This window comes from Lepeophtheirus salmonis, chromosome 4 (assembly GCF_016086655.4).
Source record: "Lepeophtheirus salmonis chromosome 4, UVic_Lsal_1.4, whole genome shotgun sequence".
NCBI lineage: Eukaryota > Metazoa > Arthropoda > Copepoda > Siphonostomatoida > Caligidae > Lepeophtheirus > Lepeophtheirus salmonis.
The window spans coordinates 29,671,169-29,689,714 of NC_052134.2; the positions used below are offsets into that span (position 1 = coordinate 29,671,169).

The 18,546-nt window shown below is 31.3% G+C and overlaps 3 protein-coding genes across 10 annotated transcripts; 1 reads left to right on the forward strand and 2 right to left on the reverse strand.

Annotated features, from left to right (window-relative positions):
- Positions 1-2,417: 2,417 nt before the first annotated feature.
- Positions 2,418-9,891, reverse strand: LOC121116692 (uncharacterized). Of its 8 annotated transcripts, none has more exons than XM_071887786.1 (8): positions 8,002-9,891; positions 4,220-4,266; positions 4,102-4,131; positions 3,794-3,980; positions 3,470-3,731; positions 3,151-3,358; positions 2,877-3,070; positions 2,418-2,818 (listed from the first exon to the last, which is right to left on the reverse strand). In XM_071887786.1, exons 4-8 carry the CDS (start codon positions 3,972-3,974, stop codon positions 2,608-2,610), a joined length of 1,056 nt encoding a protein of 351 aa, XP_071743887.1. In that variant the 5' UTR covers positions 3,975-3,980; positions 4,102-4,131; positions 4,220-4,266; positions 8,002-9,891; the 3' UTR covers positions 2,418-2,607. The 8 variants fall into 8 exon arrangements, with proteins under 8 accessions (XP_071743887.1, XP_071743884.1, XP_071743886.1 ...); XM_071887783.1 differs by adding an exon at positions 5,453-5,533 and having other exon boundaries at positions 4,102-4,266; positions 8,002-9,889; XM_071887785.1 differs by lacking the exon at positions 4,102-4,131.
- A 3,505-nt stretch (positions 9,892-13,396) lies between these two features.
- On the forward strand, positions 13,397-14,781 carry LOC121116691 (ribosome production factor 1). Its single transcript, XM_040710981.2, has 3 exons — positions 13,397-13,746; positions 13,812-14,315; positions 14,367-14,781. Exons 1-3 carry the CDS (start codon positions 13,483-13,485, stop codon positions 14,721-14,723), a joined length of 1,125 nt encoding a protein of 374 aa, XP_040566915.1. The 5' UTR covers positions 13,397-13,482; the 3' UTR covers positions 14,724-14,781.
- Positions 14,782-15,715: 934 nt separating this feature from the next.
- On the reverse strand, positions 15,716-17,480 carry CAHbeta (carbonic anhydrase beta). Its single transcript, XM_040710979.2, has 7 exons — positions 17,094-17,480; positions 16,919-17,024; positions 16,727-16,842; positions 16,464-16,603; positions 16,281-16,398; positions 16,076-16,216; positions 15,716-16,004 (listed from the first exon to the last, which is right to left on the reverse strand). Exons 1-7 carry the CDS (start codon positions 17,166-17,168, stop codon positions 15,945-15,947), a joined length of 756 nt encoding a protein of 251 aa, XP_040566913.1. The 5' UTR covers positions 17,169-17,480; the 3' UTR covers positions 15,716-15,944.
- Between the last annotated feature and the right edge of the window lie 1,066 nt (positions 17,481-18,546).

Below are 18,546 nucleotides of genomic sequence, written 5' to 3' on the forward strand. Positions count from 1 at the left end.
CAGAATAACAATGACAATTTGCCGAACGGATAATTTGCGAATGTACATTTTGCCGAACAGTCATTTCGTCAAAGGACCATTTGGTCGGAAAATAATATTAAATTTATTAATATTTACGATTGTATATTTTAATACAATTTAAAATAATAGTATAATCTGAGTATAATAATATGTATTGTTGATTTACTATATATATCATATATGTAAATTAATTAGTGTTATTTTACAGGAAAATATATGAATATTAATTTTATTCATTAATGATCATTTTATAAACACAACCCAGTAGTATATACTTCGAATCTACCGCCGACACGTTTCTGAGTACCAATGCCCCTTTTAATATGCTAGAATAAACCCCTGCTCACGGATTCTGCATGCGAACTACTGAGATGACATATGAAAAAGAAATTGGTAATTATTTAAGGATTGTTAACATTGATATCCTTGTTATCACTAATTCCAATCTCCTTTCTTCGCTTACTACATACACATCCTTGATTAGATTGTTTCATCAGATTAAAACATTACTCTTCCTAGATATAAAATAAAACATGGGAAATTTTTCATAATTTAAAATTGACAATTGGTCGTTATTCAGGTATACACATCATAATTCAATTTTTCGTAAGTAAGATTATTTTTATTCCCATGTAATGCTTCATTCTGATATAATGAACACAAAATCCTCAAATGTAGGAAATTTATCATTGGCAGTTAAGACTTTTTCGAACTCTACTTAAGTTAATCATCCGACGCTACGTGTGAAGAAGTAATTTATGAATTGAATATTTTCATATGCTCATGAAAATCCTGATCCAAAACAATATTGGCGAGCTTTATTATCTTCGTGAGTCAGTCCAAGGAATACTAGAGTACATGGAAGGTGTTTAGTTTTGGCACCCTTACATAATATGGGCTAATATTTCATTTAGTCCTGTTTATTTTTTATTTGTGAAGGAGCAACTGCTTAGTCATAAGTTCCCTATTTATTTATTTTTTCCCCCTATATTTTAACCATGCTCTATTTCTGTAAATGGTTTATTTGTTTATCTTATATATATGTAATTATAAGTAATTACTTTTTACTAAAAAATAAAAAGTAAAATAAATACTTGAATATAACAAATGACAGTTTTTACATGTTTTCTTCTGTTGTAACTTGTCTAATCCTATCCTGTACCATGTATCCTCTTGGTGTATCAAGTATCCTATTTTTGGTTAATTTCGAAAACACCAATAAATGGTTATTAATTAATGCACTACATCAAAAATACTTTGGAATTATTGGTTTTAGGTCATGTCGGCCGGGCGTTGAAATATCTTTTAAATTGTAAAACAGAAAATTTAAATTTTTGAAAAAAATTTATTTTTAATTTTTGAAAAAATTTGGTAAATTTTCTAGTAAAAACAAAAATTATTTAATTACGGGGGAAGTTGTTTTTTTTTTGTTTTTTTTTCATAACTTAGAAAAGTAATAAATAGTAAAATTCCAGAAAATAAATAATAATAAAACAGAATCTGAAATGCAGATTAAATATTATTTTTCCGATACCAATTCCAGAAAAGAACACCCAATTATCCGATTCCGATTAATCGTCCCATCACTACTTTAAACCAAAATCTCTCATACCCCTGAGTAAGATGAGAAATTATTGCTTGTGATTAGTTCTTGATCGGGCTAAAATAAAGAAAAAAACTGAAATCCTATCAATACGGTACTAATAAAATTGGATATTCCTAGAACTGGTCCCTATTGGTTAACTACAACAGCTGAAATGACGTAGTTACTAACTAATTTATTTAAGCTCTTGAAGTTTATCATAACACTTTTCAAAGAGACAAAATACCTTAAGTTTAAAGTAGGAAGTGTGGAGTCAGAACGTACTATTATATGTTCTAGCTATCATTTATCAATTATTTTCTTCGTTTTTATATTCTTCAACTATAGCTAGGAGTGGAGAAAGTAAAAAAATAACTAGGAGCGATTAATCAGTAATCGGTCCTTAGCATTGTTGAATGGTCGAAAAGATCGGACCGATAAAAAAAAGACTGAAGGGGGAGGGCGGATTAAAAAATAAGTTTTTCATTAGTTGTGATACATTTGTTAATATATTAATATATATTATAATGTTTGTTTCTTTTTTGACATAAAATAGAAGTTGTTTATAGTACTAAGTTACGCATGTAGGTCTATGTTTCATTCTGATAAGACCAGATTCCTGGGCTCTGGAGGACAAGTTTTTTGTTTTTTTTGGTAATGAGTTGAATTTTTTCCATAAAAGCAATAAGTATGGAAGAGTTCTTACTTTATGCTGAGTAAAGAATAAATACCCTTAAAAGTGATTTTGTACTCTATTTTAAACTGATAAAAAAACTGATGGGGAAGACTGATCAAAAAATAAGTACTACAGTAGTTGTGATACATTTTTTACTAACTGATTTTTAAAAATCAAAAATATGATTTATTATCTTTTTCAATTACCTATTTCAGTCGATACATATTCATTTCTTAAATATATTAAATTTTAACCTTATAAAATAATACTTTTTTCGTGGAATATAAACGTATAAAAATTGAATTTCTTTCGTGCATAATAACAATTTTCAACAATAGGCCCATTCTTTATGATCCTTTGGGCGACAGGCATAAGGACATTCATTCTTTTCTGTAAACACTATTGTATTGTTTATGTCCGCTACTGCTCCAACAAAATTTAGAATCTCATTTCGACGCTGAGTTGGAAATGGAATCGAGTCTTTATACGTTTGGCAAAAATAGCTGTCATGGGATAGTCCATGTACTCCCGCCAGTGGCCTACAGATTAAAATAACAATTATTGATAGACTTTAAAAATAATTATAATTAATTTTACCAGATGTATTTTTTGAGTAGAGTTTGGTCATGTTGCGACTCTGTTCGTGATGAGAACGCTATTGGATCTTTGAGCATATTGTACAAACCTGTTTTGAGTCTTTCGCGTGAGTTCTTATTTTGCAAATTAACGCCCCACATTCCACCCAAGATTTGAGTACCATGGTGCATGTGATCCCTCATAATGTGTAATGACTAATTTGATTAAACAAAAAAAAAAAAGGAACAACTAAGATGCTTCACTCCAATTCTTACATTAAAAAAAAAACAAACACCTTTTTTGAGTTAATAAATTCAAGTAAAGCATGGATTTCGCGGGTTGTGATACGAGAGTCTAAATCTCTTGAAAAAAAATAGTCCACATTAGTATCTCCAATAGGAAAGAATCTCCAGAGCATAGGAAAGAGTTGGTTCGAATTTTTGATTTCACAGATATCCAAGAGAGGTTCATTACAAGCTAATTTACAGAGTTTGTCCTTATTCCTAGATTATATAAAATTAATATTTCTTAAGGCTACAGAAAGGTTCTACTTATTAATAGTCACGATTAAATTGCTAAAATTAATTAAAAAATATGGCCAGAGGAAGAATTACATGGATGAAGGATGTAGTTGAAAGTATAATCTCATGGTGAAAGGCACTTCTTTGTGAATCGTGTGTGGAAGTAAATATTTGTTAAAAAGTTCCTTGATTCCCTCTAAATTTTCATTGATTCCACGAAAAAAATTTCGATTTAATTTGTCCGAAGTATGAGGATCATCATAGAAAGAATACGAGATTACTTTTTGATGTGGTCCTTGGAGTCCTGACATTGCGCATGAAGCTGTTAAGTCATCTTCATTAGTAGTATGAACTACTATAATTAGTATAAATGAATTAATTATAAAATTTATGCATTTTGTAAAAAATGTATTATACCTCTGGGTTTCATATAGCAATCACAGTATGAGTGTTTCATTTTTGAAGCAGTCTCATTTTGAAATTCGGATTTAGATCTGAGCATGAGATATAAAACTCCAAAAAGAGATATGATGGTTATCACACCAACACAAGGGGATGATTTGCACCATTTCGCCATATTATTGAACAACATCGACATCTAAATCTAGGGGGGGAAATCATGAATATTAATATTTGAATTCAAGTTTGTCTAGAGTTCTTGTCCCATTACTCAATATAACGTTAATAAATGCAGTTGCTTAAAAATATTTTTCATATAACCTTACCTATTTACTTTCTTTCTAATGAACAAAGGCCTAATTTTAAAAATAAAGGCCGTATCATTTGGGAAGAGGAGGCTTAACGACTGTGCTTTTAAAGATTTTAAATTTACTTTAGACTCGCGAATTTTAATGAAGTTGTTTCATCTTTGTCATAAGGAAACAATGGAGCTATTATGGATAAATAAAACTGTAATTAAATTCAATTATTAGTTTTTATAAATGGTGAAAATATTAGTAAATATGTTTAGTAACATATTATTTATTAATAATTGCTATTGTTATCAATTATAATTGATAACAATAGTTATAAGTATTGATAACTGATAAGTATTATCTACAATAGGGGTCGGCAACCTTTGAGACATGGAGTGCCAACTTCAACATTTCCAATCAATGCGTATGCCACTATCAACAAAAATTGTAAAAAACACACACAATCTACGGAAATATTTTTTAATTTGCGCGTTCCAGTCAATATGCCTCTGCGAGCTAGCAGTGGCACGCGTGCCATAAGTTACCGATCCCTGATCTACAAATAAATAATAATTTCCAGAGTCGGTGGTTCAATTTCTTGTAAATGAATATGATGTTTTAGTAAATATATTGTTATCATTGATTAATAGTAATTAGTAAAGGCAGGTTACATGGGCGTCGAAGGTGGTGGGCTGGAAGGGTTCCCCAACCCCGAAAAAAAGGAATTTTTATGCTATTTTCTAGAAAATTTGAAATTTAGTTTAATTTTGCAAAAAAAAAAAATCCAAATTAAATTTTCTCTAAATAGCTATAGATTTTTTGAAATTTTTTTCCTAAAAACTTAATTTTTCAATTTTACATAATAAAATTTATATTTGAAATATAACTTTTGAATTTTTTTTCCAAAAAATTTAATTTTTTTGTAAATAGCTGTGGATGTTATAATTATATTTAAAATAATTTGTGAATGACTGTGGATTTTGGAATTTTTATTTCCAAAAATTTGACATAAGAAATTAAATTTTTTTAAATAAACAATGTGAAGTAGAAAGTGAAATTTGCACAATGTACTTGTAAAAAATCCTCGCAGTGAAAATTGTCCAAATCCTTGTGAGCATGCATTTAAAAAGAGCATATGTTGGTAATCTGCAAGATCAGGGGTGTCCGCAAGGAATTCCTTGATTTGGGGAGGGGTGTAGCCCCCTCCCCAAATGATAATATTAGTGTTCTTATTAATTATTTTTTCCTATTTTAAAAAATTCAAACGTGTGAGCGAGTAAGTAGTACTATACTTTATTTTGTGACCTTTTTTAGTAGACAATATGTTATATATATATATAAAAGTTGCCAACATATTCTTGTTTTCTTGATTTATACTCACATTTTAAACAATTTCCCCATCTTAGCTCATAATATACAATATATATATATGTTCAATGTTATTCGTTCTTAGTAACGTTTCCTATTAAAATGGATGGAAAATTCAATTAGGAATATGAGCCTTAACGACATCTGCGGAGTTTACGGGAGGGTTAGGACCCTGACTCACAAGATGGTTTATATGAACATGCATATTTTATGGACTTAGTATACACAATATGAACGGATAGGCTGCTATAAATGGCAAGCCTCGCCTATGCTGAACGATTATTACTTCAATTATTGATTATAGGGTGTCCAGAGAGGGTAGGCTAGAGAGGCTTTAGTTCTCCCCAAATTAAGAAACTTTTTGCTTTTTACAAGAAAATTTAATATTAATTTTTTTTTTCAAAAATTAATATTTAGAAGTTCATTTAATTTTTCAAATTTTTTTTCAAAAAATTTAATTTTATTTTGAAATGAATTTATTGGTTAAAATTTTAATATGTATTCATTCGTATTCGATAAATAATGATAATAAATTGGCTATTAAGAATTTTAATGATGAGGAAAGTAATGGTGAAGTATGTGACTCGAAAAGATCTCTTTATCTTTTCGAATCTCTAGTAGAAATACAAGATTGGGAAATTGTCATCGTTACATATCTTATACCAGTTACTCTGGATTTTAATTCAAATTGTTTCCCATTCTCTATCCAGTTAGAAAATGGGAAAAAGTAAAACTAACATTGTTTATAATTTTTTAATAGATCTAATAAGGATAAAAATACTAGGATTTACAGTCCATGCAGCAAAAATATAAAAGTTCCGGTGTCAACAACACAACCTCAATCAAACGCCATATGGAAAACATCCATGAAGTCGTTTTAAATTATTTTATCAATAATAGTACTTTACAACTATCAGACTATGATAATTTCTCTTAAAAAAATAAGTTAGTTGTCTAGGCCTCAAATAGAAATGCTTGGTCGAAATAACTACTCTGATCAAGGAATAAAAAGAATTATTCATTGTTTCAATAATTCTTTAAAAAATATGATTTTTTTTGAGTGACGAGTTTTTAAGCGAATAAAAAGTGTTAGAGTGAGTAACAAGAATTCAAGCGAGTGACAAGTATAGCTCATAATTCAGGTCGTGGTACATCACTAGTTTTAATCCATAACATTTTGTTATATTATAAGTATGTCCTATTTCAAATTATTCTATTTTTTCCCCCTTTTAAATCTGTTTTATCAAATAGATAATGGTAAGAAAGACGTTTTGATACCAAAATCATGTCTCGAGCTTCAATATTAAGGAAGTTATGAACAGTTTAACATCAAAATTTAACAGTTTTTTTGTACTGTTTATGTTATTAGATCTACAGCAAAATCTGTGATCCAACAAAATATGACACTTTAATAAAACGACACCACTGTCTTAAACATCAAGAGAATTGAATGAAATTTTCATGAATTACAGTACTGTGCAAAAGATGATATCTTTAAATACCTCCAATTGAATTGTATAATATGAAATTTGAGTATATGATATCTTCCCACGCTTTCCAGACAATTAATGATAGTTATTGAAGAAAAAAAAAAGAAAGAAATGTTAAAAATTAAGACTAATTACTTATATTTTGCGCAATAATAAAGATTGAAGGTGCTAATATCAGGTTAAAATGGATGTACGTCGCATCAACAGATTTTAAAAAACTTAGCAAGATACTAGATAAATAACTGTGTTAAAGTCCATTATATATTTTATTTGATTCCATTACACTCTAAAAAATTAGACTGGGGGAAAGATTAAGAACTTATCTACATTAAATATAAATGACGTCAAATTGATTTTTTGAATTTAAGTAATAAACATCCAGCATTTCAACAGGGATCCCTAGAACACTTCTAGACTTCAACACGCACCTCCTGCAAGATTTTTCTCCCGTGAATCGGCATTTTGTAACATACCTATATATTAGTCAAAATTAGTGTTGTGTCAATCCTTATTTATTCGGTCCAGTCCAGTCTTAGAACCGGTCCTTGAGACCGTTGGTCCTTCCGACTGTCAGTAATAGAACTGATTTAAAAAGGAGAAATAAAATGAAATGAAGTCATCAAGGACAGAACTGCATAAGTTTTTGGGCAGAGACTGAACTGGAATTCAGTGCTAAATAAGAACTGACTCAACCCTTGTGAAAATATCAATTCTGTCAAAATGAGTAATTAAATTTCTAGCTTTTTCTTTGATTTAAAAAAGAAAAGAAAAAAGAAATAATGATATTTATAACTATCAAAGAAGAAATTTCCAAAATGTGTATAACAAGAAAAAAATTTGTTTAATCATTTTATTTTATAATACTTAACTATTTAAAACTTCATTTTATATTATAATTAATGGTGGAGCTATCTTTTTTTTTTTTATAAACCGCTTTAATTAAGAAAAACTAAGGATATAAGAAATAAATAAATATTTCTATTAATTAAAGGATATTTATTAGTAAGTTTATTTCACTGATTTTAGCACAAATACTTAATAATTTAAAAATATTTTAGATAAAACATCCTACCTTCTTAGAATTGCAAGGAAAAAAATCCATTTCTACTTGTAGATGTTACACTGTTCAAATATTAAAAATACGTTACTAAGTGAAGGTTCACTTTACGAATGACTAAACAACAGGTAAAGTTTTATTATTATTTTTTTTTTAAAGAAGCACCAAACTGAAAGAGAAACTTGTGTTTTTATTCATGAATGGTGCTGTATGGCTGATCACCATCTACTAAACCTCTGAAGGTCATCTTTTTTATTTAATTATTTAGTCAAAGGGTCAGGGCCCACCCCTGGGTGTGGCAACAGGACTCTGCACGCTGACATATGTCCAACAAGTCTCTTCATTTAATGTTTTATGTCACTTTTAAAAAAAAGAAAATTTGATCGACACTTTGGAAGGAATTATTATATTGAGTGATCGTGCGTATCGGATTTAGTTATTGGTGAATATTTAGCAAATATAATCTCTTCTCGATAAGTTTTTTGGTTACAAAATATAAGATATCAATAACGATATTTAAGTTTTTCTTGAGGTAACTGAGAGAATGTTTCTGCATTGATGATTTCTCTGATACTCAGAATATTGAATTGTTATTTTTTTTTTTGACGCAATTGTTTTTTCCTTCATTCCTCTATGATGTCAATTAGCTGTCTGAAAGTCAATTGTCAACAATTAACCTTTCTCCTATTAATTATCTATAGGATAATTGGCTCGTGTTTTCTTTTCGTTTTAACAATAATGTTTTATGGAACTATCAATTTTAATGTTCAATCGTTGAAGGGGTTTCTCTGGATGAACTCCTTTAACAAGGAGGACAATGTTTCAGAATTAACGTAACATATAGGACATATGTCCTTTCCTTTCCCCATAATTCCTAATTGTGGATACACGGTCTGATAGGGCATCATAAATGTACTTTTACAACAATATCTTTCATAACCAACATCCCAGCACGATTGAACATATCTCTGGTATATGATCTCTTTACTCCAATTACTGTGAAAAGGAAGAACTTGAAGTCCGAATGAGAAAGTAACCTTCCAGAAATTAAAAAAATTTCATTCATGACTTGATACTTTGCTTTGCTCATGAATAGATCTATTGTATAGGTTGTTAGATGGCACCATAGGCAAGTATGGATGGAGCCATACTTATGTGTCTTCAAAGTAAGGCAATTTTCTAGACAATAAGCATGTAAATTAGAGAGAGAGCATTTTTGGACATTCAAGAAAGAAAAAGTGAGTCGTTGCACATTTTTTCAATAAAGAACTTGATCCGATGCTCTTTTTCTTCCCAAGGGGTCTAGTGGCCCAAATTTGCAGTTGCGCATTATCTCACACAAATCACAGAACATTTTTTGTTCTTCTTCGTTCATACAACAAAGTGTCACAGCATGGCGGAAAGATCGAATATCGAAATTTTGGAGAGTAGAATTTTTTTTGCCCATAATAAATAATATCGTTTCTTGGCGAATCTTCTCTTTTTATTGTGTACGATTTTTCACTGACCTATTATTCTGGATATTTAATCCTATTTTAATAATTCAATTTGTATGTAGTAAGGTGAAGGGAATAGAAAAAATGCGAATATTAAGTAGAAGTGAAGTACACACTTCTGAATGTTACGTGTTCACTTCTTTTTTTTTTGCGCTTCTGTTATTGTTCCGGTAATAAGTGAATAAGTATTTACTATTTAAGAGTAATAAGCCACTTATTAATTATAATTCTTGTCACCCAAAGGGCTAGGCCCAAAAAGGCACTCAAGTGACACACGAAGGAGGAGGAGATATTCCCAAAGGGAAACACGGGAATACTGAATCAAGGATAATAGACAATGATTAAAGGTCTTACTACATTAGATTCCCAAATAGAACTGATAACGAATTACTTTATTCATTCATATATATATATATATATATACAGGTGTGGGCGTCTAAAACTGAACACTTTGAAATTTTTAAAAATAGTTAAATAATTCTGTAATTGGGGGGCTTAAAGTGGTCGACGAATTAATTTATTTAATATGAAAGATGAGTCTTCGACACATGTCTATTCAATATGGGCGCCCAGGTTCTCCAATACCAACTCCAGTCTGGACCGGAACTTGATGCATGACTTGGTGATGAAGCTCTGGTCGAGGTTGGCTCAGGCATTATTGAGGGCAAACTTCAGCTGGTCCTTGGACTTGTATTGGACTACCGACAGCATCCCCTTTAAACGCCCAAATACTGCAAAGTCAAGCGGCGAACAATCAGGCGAGTGAGGCTTTTTCGTAAGCTTGTCGAGAAGAATCTTCGACTTTGGGAGGCGTTGTTCTTTGTCTACAGGCTTGAGGGCTACACGAGGGATTTCTCTTGTAGACCTTAAGGCAAAAGATCTTTCTTAACTAGCCGACCCATTGTCGTTCTGCTGACGTTGAACTCCCTGGAGAGGCCGCTGACGGTGACCTTGCCTCTCTTGTCCTCGACATACTTTTTCACGGCAGCAACCATTTCTTCCGACCTTCGAGGCCTTGACTTAGATCTTGTGGTTGCCTCAGGAGTCAGTTTGGTTACCACGCTGTAAACGGTGGTGCGGCTGTAGTCCAGAACTTTGGCAATTTCAGTGGGAGTTTTTCCCCGCGCGGAAAGTTCCAAAATTGCGACTCGACGTCTCCCCATATTATCGGCTGTAGTTTCACTGTTGCATTTTAGATTTTGCTAGAGTGTAGTTTATAACTAGTCAAGACCCTTGCCTCGAAGTATAAACCGGTTTCAACTCAATAAAATCACGAATATGTGCATGGCGTAAAATTTAAAGGAGTGTTCAGTTTTAGACGCGTACACCTGTATATACAATGTACATAAAGGAACCAGTAAATAATTAAGGGTCAGAACTACTACTTAAGTAATAAAATATATAACAATTAGTAAACAGTAGACCCGAACCTATTCTAATTAAAATCCTGCCATTATTAAGCTACATTAAACTAGCAACTTGAAATTACGAATTAAAATAATATAATGATTGAGTAATTTTATTATACTCTGAATTAATAATCATAACATTTTCTTCAACAAAGATATAGCCTCAGAGGAATCTTCCATCCCGGAGTAGGTGGCATTCGTCTGTAACATGTATAGGTAGATAATATGTAGGATATGCATTTGCTTTAGAATTACTATTGTGTTTTTGTCTCTACTATTTTTAGATCGTTTAAAGTAATCAATAAAAACGACATGAGGTGAGGAATTATTTGTATAATTTCCTTATTCTACATAACTAATTACTTAGGTAACGTCAATGTATCTAAAAATATTCCATGGCTGTGGAATAATTTTGCCTTTACGTAAAAATGTTTATTGATCATTTTTGTGATCTCCTGATTAATAATTATGTACATTCTGACACGAAAAAAAAAGTATATCCGGCTGCCCAGACAACAATCACTCCTAACAACCATATAATTCATTTATGACTTTGGCTCCCTATCGTTTGCTAGGTGTACTTCTCAATAGTAATTAATAAAGGGTTAAAGTAAAGTAGCGCAACAAAGCAAATGTAAACAAAAAGTTGTTGGACATAAAATTTTTCTTATGTAGTTATACATCCATCGTATAAACAAATATAGTCATCATTTTATCGCCATAGAAACGAGAAATACATAAATAAGCCATGGGTGGATGCTCTGTAATGGGATGTAGCAACAGATCCGATAGCAAGAATCAAAAGCTTCAAGGACGGATTCAATTCTTCAGATTTTCCCCTCCAAAAAATCCAAAGGAATTAGAAAGAAGAAACAAATGGGTTAGCAATCTTAAGTATCGACTTGATTATTTTGAAACAGCTGTTTCATCAAACACCCTCTAGCGCCTGTAAAAGAACTACATTTGGTCGTTCTTCTTTTTGAAAAAAAGAAGAAGTTTATGTACTTGTAGCGCCACTTCACTTTAACGCTTTAGTAATTAAGAAGGACGGAGGGGGGTAAAGTCAAAAGTAAGCCAAAGGAATCAATAACTAATAAGTAATAAGATTAAAAAAATAACGGAGAACTCTCTAACAGGGAATTTAAATTTTTAAATTGATATTCTACTTCCTTTATTTGTGCAATCAATACTAAAACAATTGTATTTTTTTTTTTTTACATTTTAATATTCGTCTGCAATAAAACATACTATAACTAGTCCGTATGGCAAAAATGTAGTAATTATTTGTAATATATTTATAAATTGTCACAAACAATTTAGTTTTTTAAAAGATATTTCCAAGCTTGTGAGTGATCAGAAATTCACTACAATATAGTGTTATAAGGAGTAGGGCCATTTGCAATCAGCGATTCAATCAATTTATATGCGATCGAATTCAAATATATAATTTCTTTAAACCTATATATGTACTTAAATACCTTTTTAACTTAAATTATCGATTTATATACCTTTTTCAAATGTATTTATTTACAAAATTTTATTATAATTATAGAATATAATGTATGTAGAAAAAAACTAAAAAATAGTTTACCGGGAAATGATAAAATATCTACATGAATTATTTCTCTTCTAGCTTTTTATTTGACATTAACAGCTTTTGTCTCTCAACTTCTGTCTAGTCGTCCTCAGGATATGTAAGGTCTTAGAGAACAAAAATTCGCTGTGGTACTACTGAAAAACACGATACTGTATCTTTGAAATACCTTTTTGGCCCTCCGGTAGGCCAAGATCATTTTCAGACCTTCAAAGTAATCAACCAAGTATCTTAACATTTCTTGCTTGGCCGTATCTATCTTTTTGGGACGTTAGGTGAAGAAATTACTCTTCACTATTTGTAGTGCTAAAAATTCTTATATATATATATCGGCCGAAATCAGTTCCTACGAAATATATAAGGATCGAGACCAAGTCAAGCCCGAGGTTATAAAGTTCGTAACGAAAATCAAGACAATTATTTTTAGTTCGAGACCAAGGCCGAGTGTATTATACTCAATACCGAGACTTTGATGTGTCGCGATTATTAACCTTGGTTCTTACATTTTTATTTTGCTTTTTTCTTCTTATGCACCATGGATTTCTCAACTGTTTAGAAATTCATGAATACATTTTTTAAGTAATAATTATGGAAATGTTTGAATAGAAAATTAAATTTAAAGAATTAAATCCTGGTAAGTATTTTTGTTAGAAGATGTCCCCCATCATTTTGTTAAGCAGTAATTGAATTGCTAAATCCGAATGCTTCGTACAAAAGATCCATCTAAATCAATACGCAGTTCCAACTCTACTCTTTCGCACCTTCCTCTGTCTGATGAGTGCAAAAATGATAAGACTTGTACTACACGCGTACAAGTGTTTCGTGAATTAAAAAGGTTTAAAGCTTTAATGCTGCCGTGGGAAAGACAAGGTTGCGTTAAATATGACGTCATTAAGAAGTAATTTTACTACACAATAATTATTCATGAAGTAAACAAATATTGTGTATTATTTCATAGTGTAATTCATTTCCACGTGTGTAATAATCTTGTGACAGAATGGACGAAAACGAGGATTTTGTTGGAGAAAAGACATCCGTAAAGATGGACGAATCGGAGAGGGAAGTGAAGGAATCAGAGACGGAAGTGGAAGAATCGGAGAGAGGAGTAGACGTTGAAAAAGAAGCCGTTCGTCTTTCCGTAAAGGTAGAGAAATCTGAGAGGGAAGTGGACATCGAAAAACAAGCCATTCGTCTTTCTGGAATGAAAAATAAACTTCGTCGAGTTGAGGCCTACAAAAAACTTAAGCGACTTAAAAAAGCGGTACATTGATTCATCGAGTTTTTCATTTCTGCATGAATTTATCATAATTATTTTTCCCCTTTAAGGAGAGGAAGAAACGACAAGATGAGAGGAAGAAAGAGTCGGAAGCCCTTGGAGAAGAGGCTCCTCCAAAACTTGTACCTCGCACTATCGAAAATACGCGTGAATATGACGAAACTACAGTTAAGGATACTCCGATGGAAGAAACTACCACAAATGATGATGAAAATGCGGAAGTCCAATGGGACATTCTGAATGACGAGTTCAAGACCTATTTTGATAAAAGTTATGTTCCTAAGGTGATCATAACATCGGGTGACAACCCTCACACTCGAACTATAACATTTATGAAAGAGTTATCCCGAATGATTCCTAATGCTGAGCTATTTTGGCGAAATAGAAGCGCAATGAAAAAAATGATAGAAGATGGAAAAGAAAGAGGATACACAGATGTTGTAGTGATAAATGAAAACAATCGAAAACCTAATGGTATGGTTGTTTCACATTTACCCGATGGACCTACAGCTCATTTCAAACTCTCCAATGTCAAAGCCACCAAGGAAATGAAGGTAATTCCTAATAAAATTTAATATCGGCCATTTATAAAGTTTCTTTTTCAGAAAAATTGGCGAAATATAACTTCACACCGTCCGGAAGTTATATTAAATAATTTTACAACACGTCTGGGACATTCAATTGGTCGAATGCTTGCCTCACTATTTCATTATGAGCCAGAGTTTCGTGGTCAAAGGGCCGTCACATTTCATAATCAGAGAGACTATATGTTTTTTAGACATCATCGTTATGAGTTTAAAAATAGTGAAAAAGTTAAATTAAAAGAATTAGGTCCCCGATTTACGCTTAAACTTCGTTCTCTTCAGAAGGGTACTTTTGACTCAAAATTAGGGGAATATGAATGGATGATTACTGGAAGACGACATGAAATGGAGACATCCAGGAGGAGATTTTTCCTATAATTGTATTATTTTGAATTTATTAAAAGCTCTAATTATAATCATCTATTCATTCAAACTATTTAAACATATTTGCTTGACTGAAACGGTTTGAACCACAAGGGATGTGTTTATTCTTATTTATTTTAATCAACCGTTTAGTATCCCAATGTGACAAAAAATAAGAATTAGATTTGGGCACTTAAATTTAAAGCATAAGGTACTTGGACTCTTCTCTATCTTATTCCTTGGACAACTGAACTAGTTCTTTGTGTGTTTTTTATCGCCAATATTTAAATGTGTACTCTTGAAGTTAAGAATTCGTCACTTAAAAGTAACATTTCATAGTTTGGAAGGAAACAAGTAACAGTAACAATTTGAGAGAATATATTGATACACAAACTTTTGTTGAGGAGGTCGTTATCTACTTAAGATGACGTCATCCATTGTTGAGATAGCTTATGCAGTTATAGATTATCAGAGCATAACTTATGCGCCTATGCCAATATAATCAATAACTTTGTTTTATTGATTGTCAAGAAATCAAACAGCAGGGGCACACAGCAGTTGATGTGATCTTACACGACATAAACGCTCTCAAGCGTCTTTACTTAATTATAGATGGGACCGAGATACTAAAGAGTACTTTTAAGTATCTTGACTTAGACTAAATAAAGTTTATATAGTCCTTGTCTACATTGATTAATATTTATTGTTTTTATTTTATTTAAAAGAAGATTTTGAACCTAGCTTTAAAAACCCCTTCATTTTATTTTTAAGTCGATGATCTAGAACTTATTATGCCCGCTGATTTGGGCACTCGTCTCCGCTAAGTCTCACATCCCTTTTAAAACTACCATCGTTAACAAGTGCAGAAAGTTCCAGTCTTTCTTTTATTATTTATATTTCATAAATTAATTAAGAGAAAGGTTTTCCTTGGATTTCTGTTAATACGGGGATTTCCAGGTTTGAGGTTAGTGTTTAATAAGTTTGCTTAATGTAGAGCAAGTAGACAATTTACTTATAAGTGAAAATATATCTATATTTCGACTAAATTTGTTTAAAAAGTACGTTAAATATTCTTCTTTGTATGGAATATAAAAGTAGTAGAAAATATTGGTTTCCAAGGTAAGTTCACTTAACAATTTAGTAACGAAATTGTTTTTATTAACGTTAAAAATAAAAACAAAACTCGATATTAGTTATAGACTGTAGCGGATTATTATATATTGGTAAATTAATAATTTATTCTTCAGATCTCTGAACTAAATTATCAATATTATCCTCTGATACATTAATGAACACCTGAAATTAATTGTGAAACATAGTAGCATTATTTTATTGCAATTCCATTATAACAAAACTATATAACTTGCCTTTTCATTTTTTAAGAAGTAATGTACATCACCCGTAGTTAAAGAGAACCAAAGCCCATGTACAAAGGCTGTTTTATCATCTATACGGTTTTTCATAAAGTCATAAGAGTAAATATTTTCCATTTGAACAAGAGTATTTATCTTAAATTGCAGTAAATATGTTGTAATTACATGCATGTGTATATATTACAGAAGCAATAAGTACCTGAGATAATTGATCTGCTTCATCAAGTTGACTATCTATACGTGCCTCAAATTCATGTTTGGTATTTTTCATAAATATAAGTGAATCCTCCTTCCCCATTTTTTTCATTTCACAAAACCTGTAAGGATTCAAAAACTATATATAACTATTTCGAAACAACAATATTACGATTTTCATTCATGCCTTTTAAATGAAACCATGCCATTTCTTTGAAGCCATGCTTTAAGAGGTGACTGCATAACATCGAATTCACTACAACCCTTCGAATCACCAAATGATTGTAGAGCTATCATTGCTTTACAGTCAGAATGACCGCACACGACCTTGTAAACAAAATGAGTTATGGAATACGAATAAAATTATTGATATGTATAACTTTTCAATTAATAATTCAATAATTATTGATGTATTCAAAGATATATAATTTAAATTGGCCATTCACTTACAACATTTTTAATAGAATTAACAACACATCCCAATTCTAAGCCAGCTGGTTCAGGAGCTGGAGTTCGTGAATTAGCTACATAACTGGCATTGGGTACTATGTTACCTGGGTTACGAACTGTACAACGAAAAATAAAAATGTATATAGATATTTTATACGTTGGCCTTGGATCCACAATCAACAAATCATTCACCTGTAAATACATCTCCGACATTTGAGTTCATTATGACGTTAGGGTGAATCCTAGCATCCATGCATGTAAATAATACTGTAGAAGGTGAAGATCCAGATTCCTTAATCTAATTGAAGTACTTGTTTAACTAATTTGACATAGAAAGGGAATTACTTGTTTAGTATCACGATTATACCTTGGATAACTTTGTAAAGACATCATCCTTATACGCATTCTTATAACGAATTATCCCTCTAAACACTTTTTCCATTTTTCAAATCTTCTTAACTAACAAATTGCTGCTGTTATAGTCATGTGATGAAGTTATAGTGGATCCTGGTTCACATTTAATATTTATACCTGCTCTTGATCTTGGGATCCTCAATCAGAGTATCACATACAATTATATTTTTAATCAAATTACTATTATATAAGAAGATTAAATTTAATGAGAAACATAAAATTTGTACATATATATTATTTCAAATTCTGAGTTATGGGTACATATTGTCACTAATTCTATAAAAAAACTCATCATGTGAATAGGTTTTCTCATGAACTGTCTATACGAACACATGTACGTATGTAAAATTACGAGTTTCTTTATTATTTCCAAGATTAGGTTGCGTTAGTTCTAAAATATTATATCTTGCGTAACTTGGATCCTGTCTCCAATTTTGTGGAAGTATACAGGGATATATTTACAAAAATATAGAAAATATAATTTAATTAGATGAAAATATATCGGGGTATATGTTATACGAGTCGCCGCATTTGATTAAGGTTTCTGAGGCTTAGGGGGAGGTGGCCATTCCGCCGATATATTTTTCAGGCGGGTATTGAAAAAGAAGATGATATTAATAGATAGTTATAAGTTATAACTTAAAAGAAAAAGTAATTCTAGCACTAAGGAATCAAGAAGTTGATAAACTCAACGATCTATGTAAAATATATGGGTGCTTAAAAACATATCAATATGTTAACAAGATTATGGATAGAAATGGTACACCACACTATCCGTCCGAGTTTCTTAATTCTACCCATCTACCTTGAATATCTCCACATAAGTTGTCACTAAAAGTTGGAGTTTCCAGGTGTGTTATTAAGAAATATAGAATTTCCCAAACATTGTGCTGGAACAAGATTGATTATTAAGAACAAAAATATCTTATGTTTTAGAAGCAATTATCATTAAGGGATACTTTGCTGAAGAAGATGTTTGGACTTTTGCAGGCTTCAAATAAAACGAGACTTCAGTTTCCTGTGAAGTTGAGTTTTGTTATGAACATTAAAAAAGCCCAAGGTCAGACATTTCAATATTGTTGGCCTGGATTTGAAGTTTAAATCAGGGTCATTTATAAGTTGGATATTCAAGAATTGGTAGGAAAAATGGTTTATGTATCCATTCGCAAGACGGATTTATTTTAAATATTGTTTATTGGTCTCTGTTCATCTTTATCAGTATCGATTCTGGTCTTCTGTCTCGGTTCTTTTTTATAATCGCTCAGTTTGGTAACAGGCACTTAAAGTAAGGAGCGTCACTAGAAAATGATATAAGATACAAACAGGACAGCAGCTACCTTATACGCAGAGTGTGTAGTACCCCTAGTTCCAGCAGGGTCTCCGAAAACTGATATTGCTTTCCCTAA

Coding starts and splice junctions, on each gene's coding strand:
- LOC121116691 (XM_040710981.2), top strand. CDS start 13,483: ATGGACGAAAACGAGGATTTTGTTGGAGAAAAGACATCCGTAAAGATG. Junction 13,747..13,811: donor TTAAGCGACTTAAAAAAGCG/GTACATTGATTC, acceptor TTCCCCTTTAAG/GAGAGGAAGAAACGACAAGA. Junction 14,316..14,366: donor AAGCCACCAAGGAAATGAAG/GTAATTCCTAAT, acceptor TTTCTTTTTCAG/AAAAATTGGCGAAATATAAC.
- LOC121116692 (XM_040710986.2), bottom strand. CDS start 3,974: ATGTCGATGTTGTTCAATAATATGGCGAAATGGTGCAAATCATCCCCT. Junction 3,732..3,793: donor TTGCTATATGAAACCCAGAG/GTATAATACATT, acceptor TACTAATTATAG/TAGTTCATACTACTAATGAA. Junction 2,819..2,876: donor CTACTCAAAAAATACATCTG/GTAAAATTAATT, acceptor TTTAATCTGTAG/GCCACTGGCGGGAGTACATG.
- CAHbeta (XM_040710979.2), bottom strand. CDS start 17,168: ATGGAAAAAGTGTTTAGAGGGATAATTCGTTATAAGAATGCGTATAAG. Junction 17,025..17,093: donor TCTTTACAAAGTTATCCAAG/GTATAATCGTGA, acceptor TACTTCAATTAG/ATTAAGGAATCTGGATCTTC. Junction 16,604..16,726: donor TTAATTCTATTAAAAATGTT/GTAAGTGAATGG, acceptor TTTGTTTACAAG/GTCGTGTGCGGTCATTCTGA.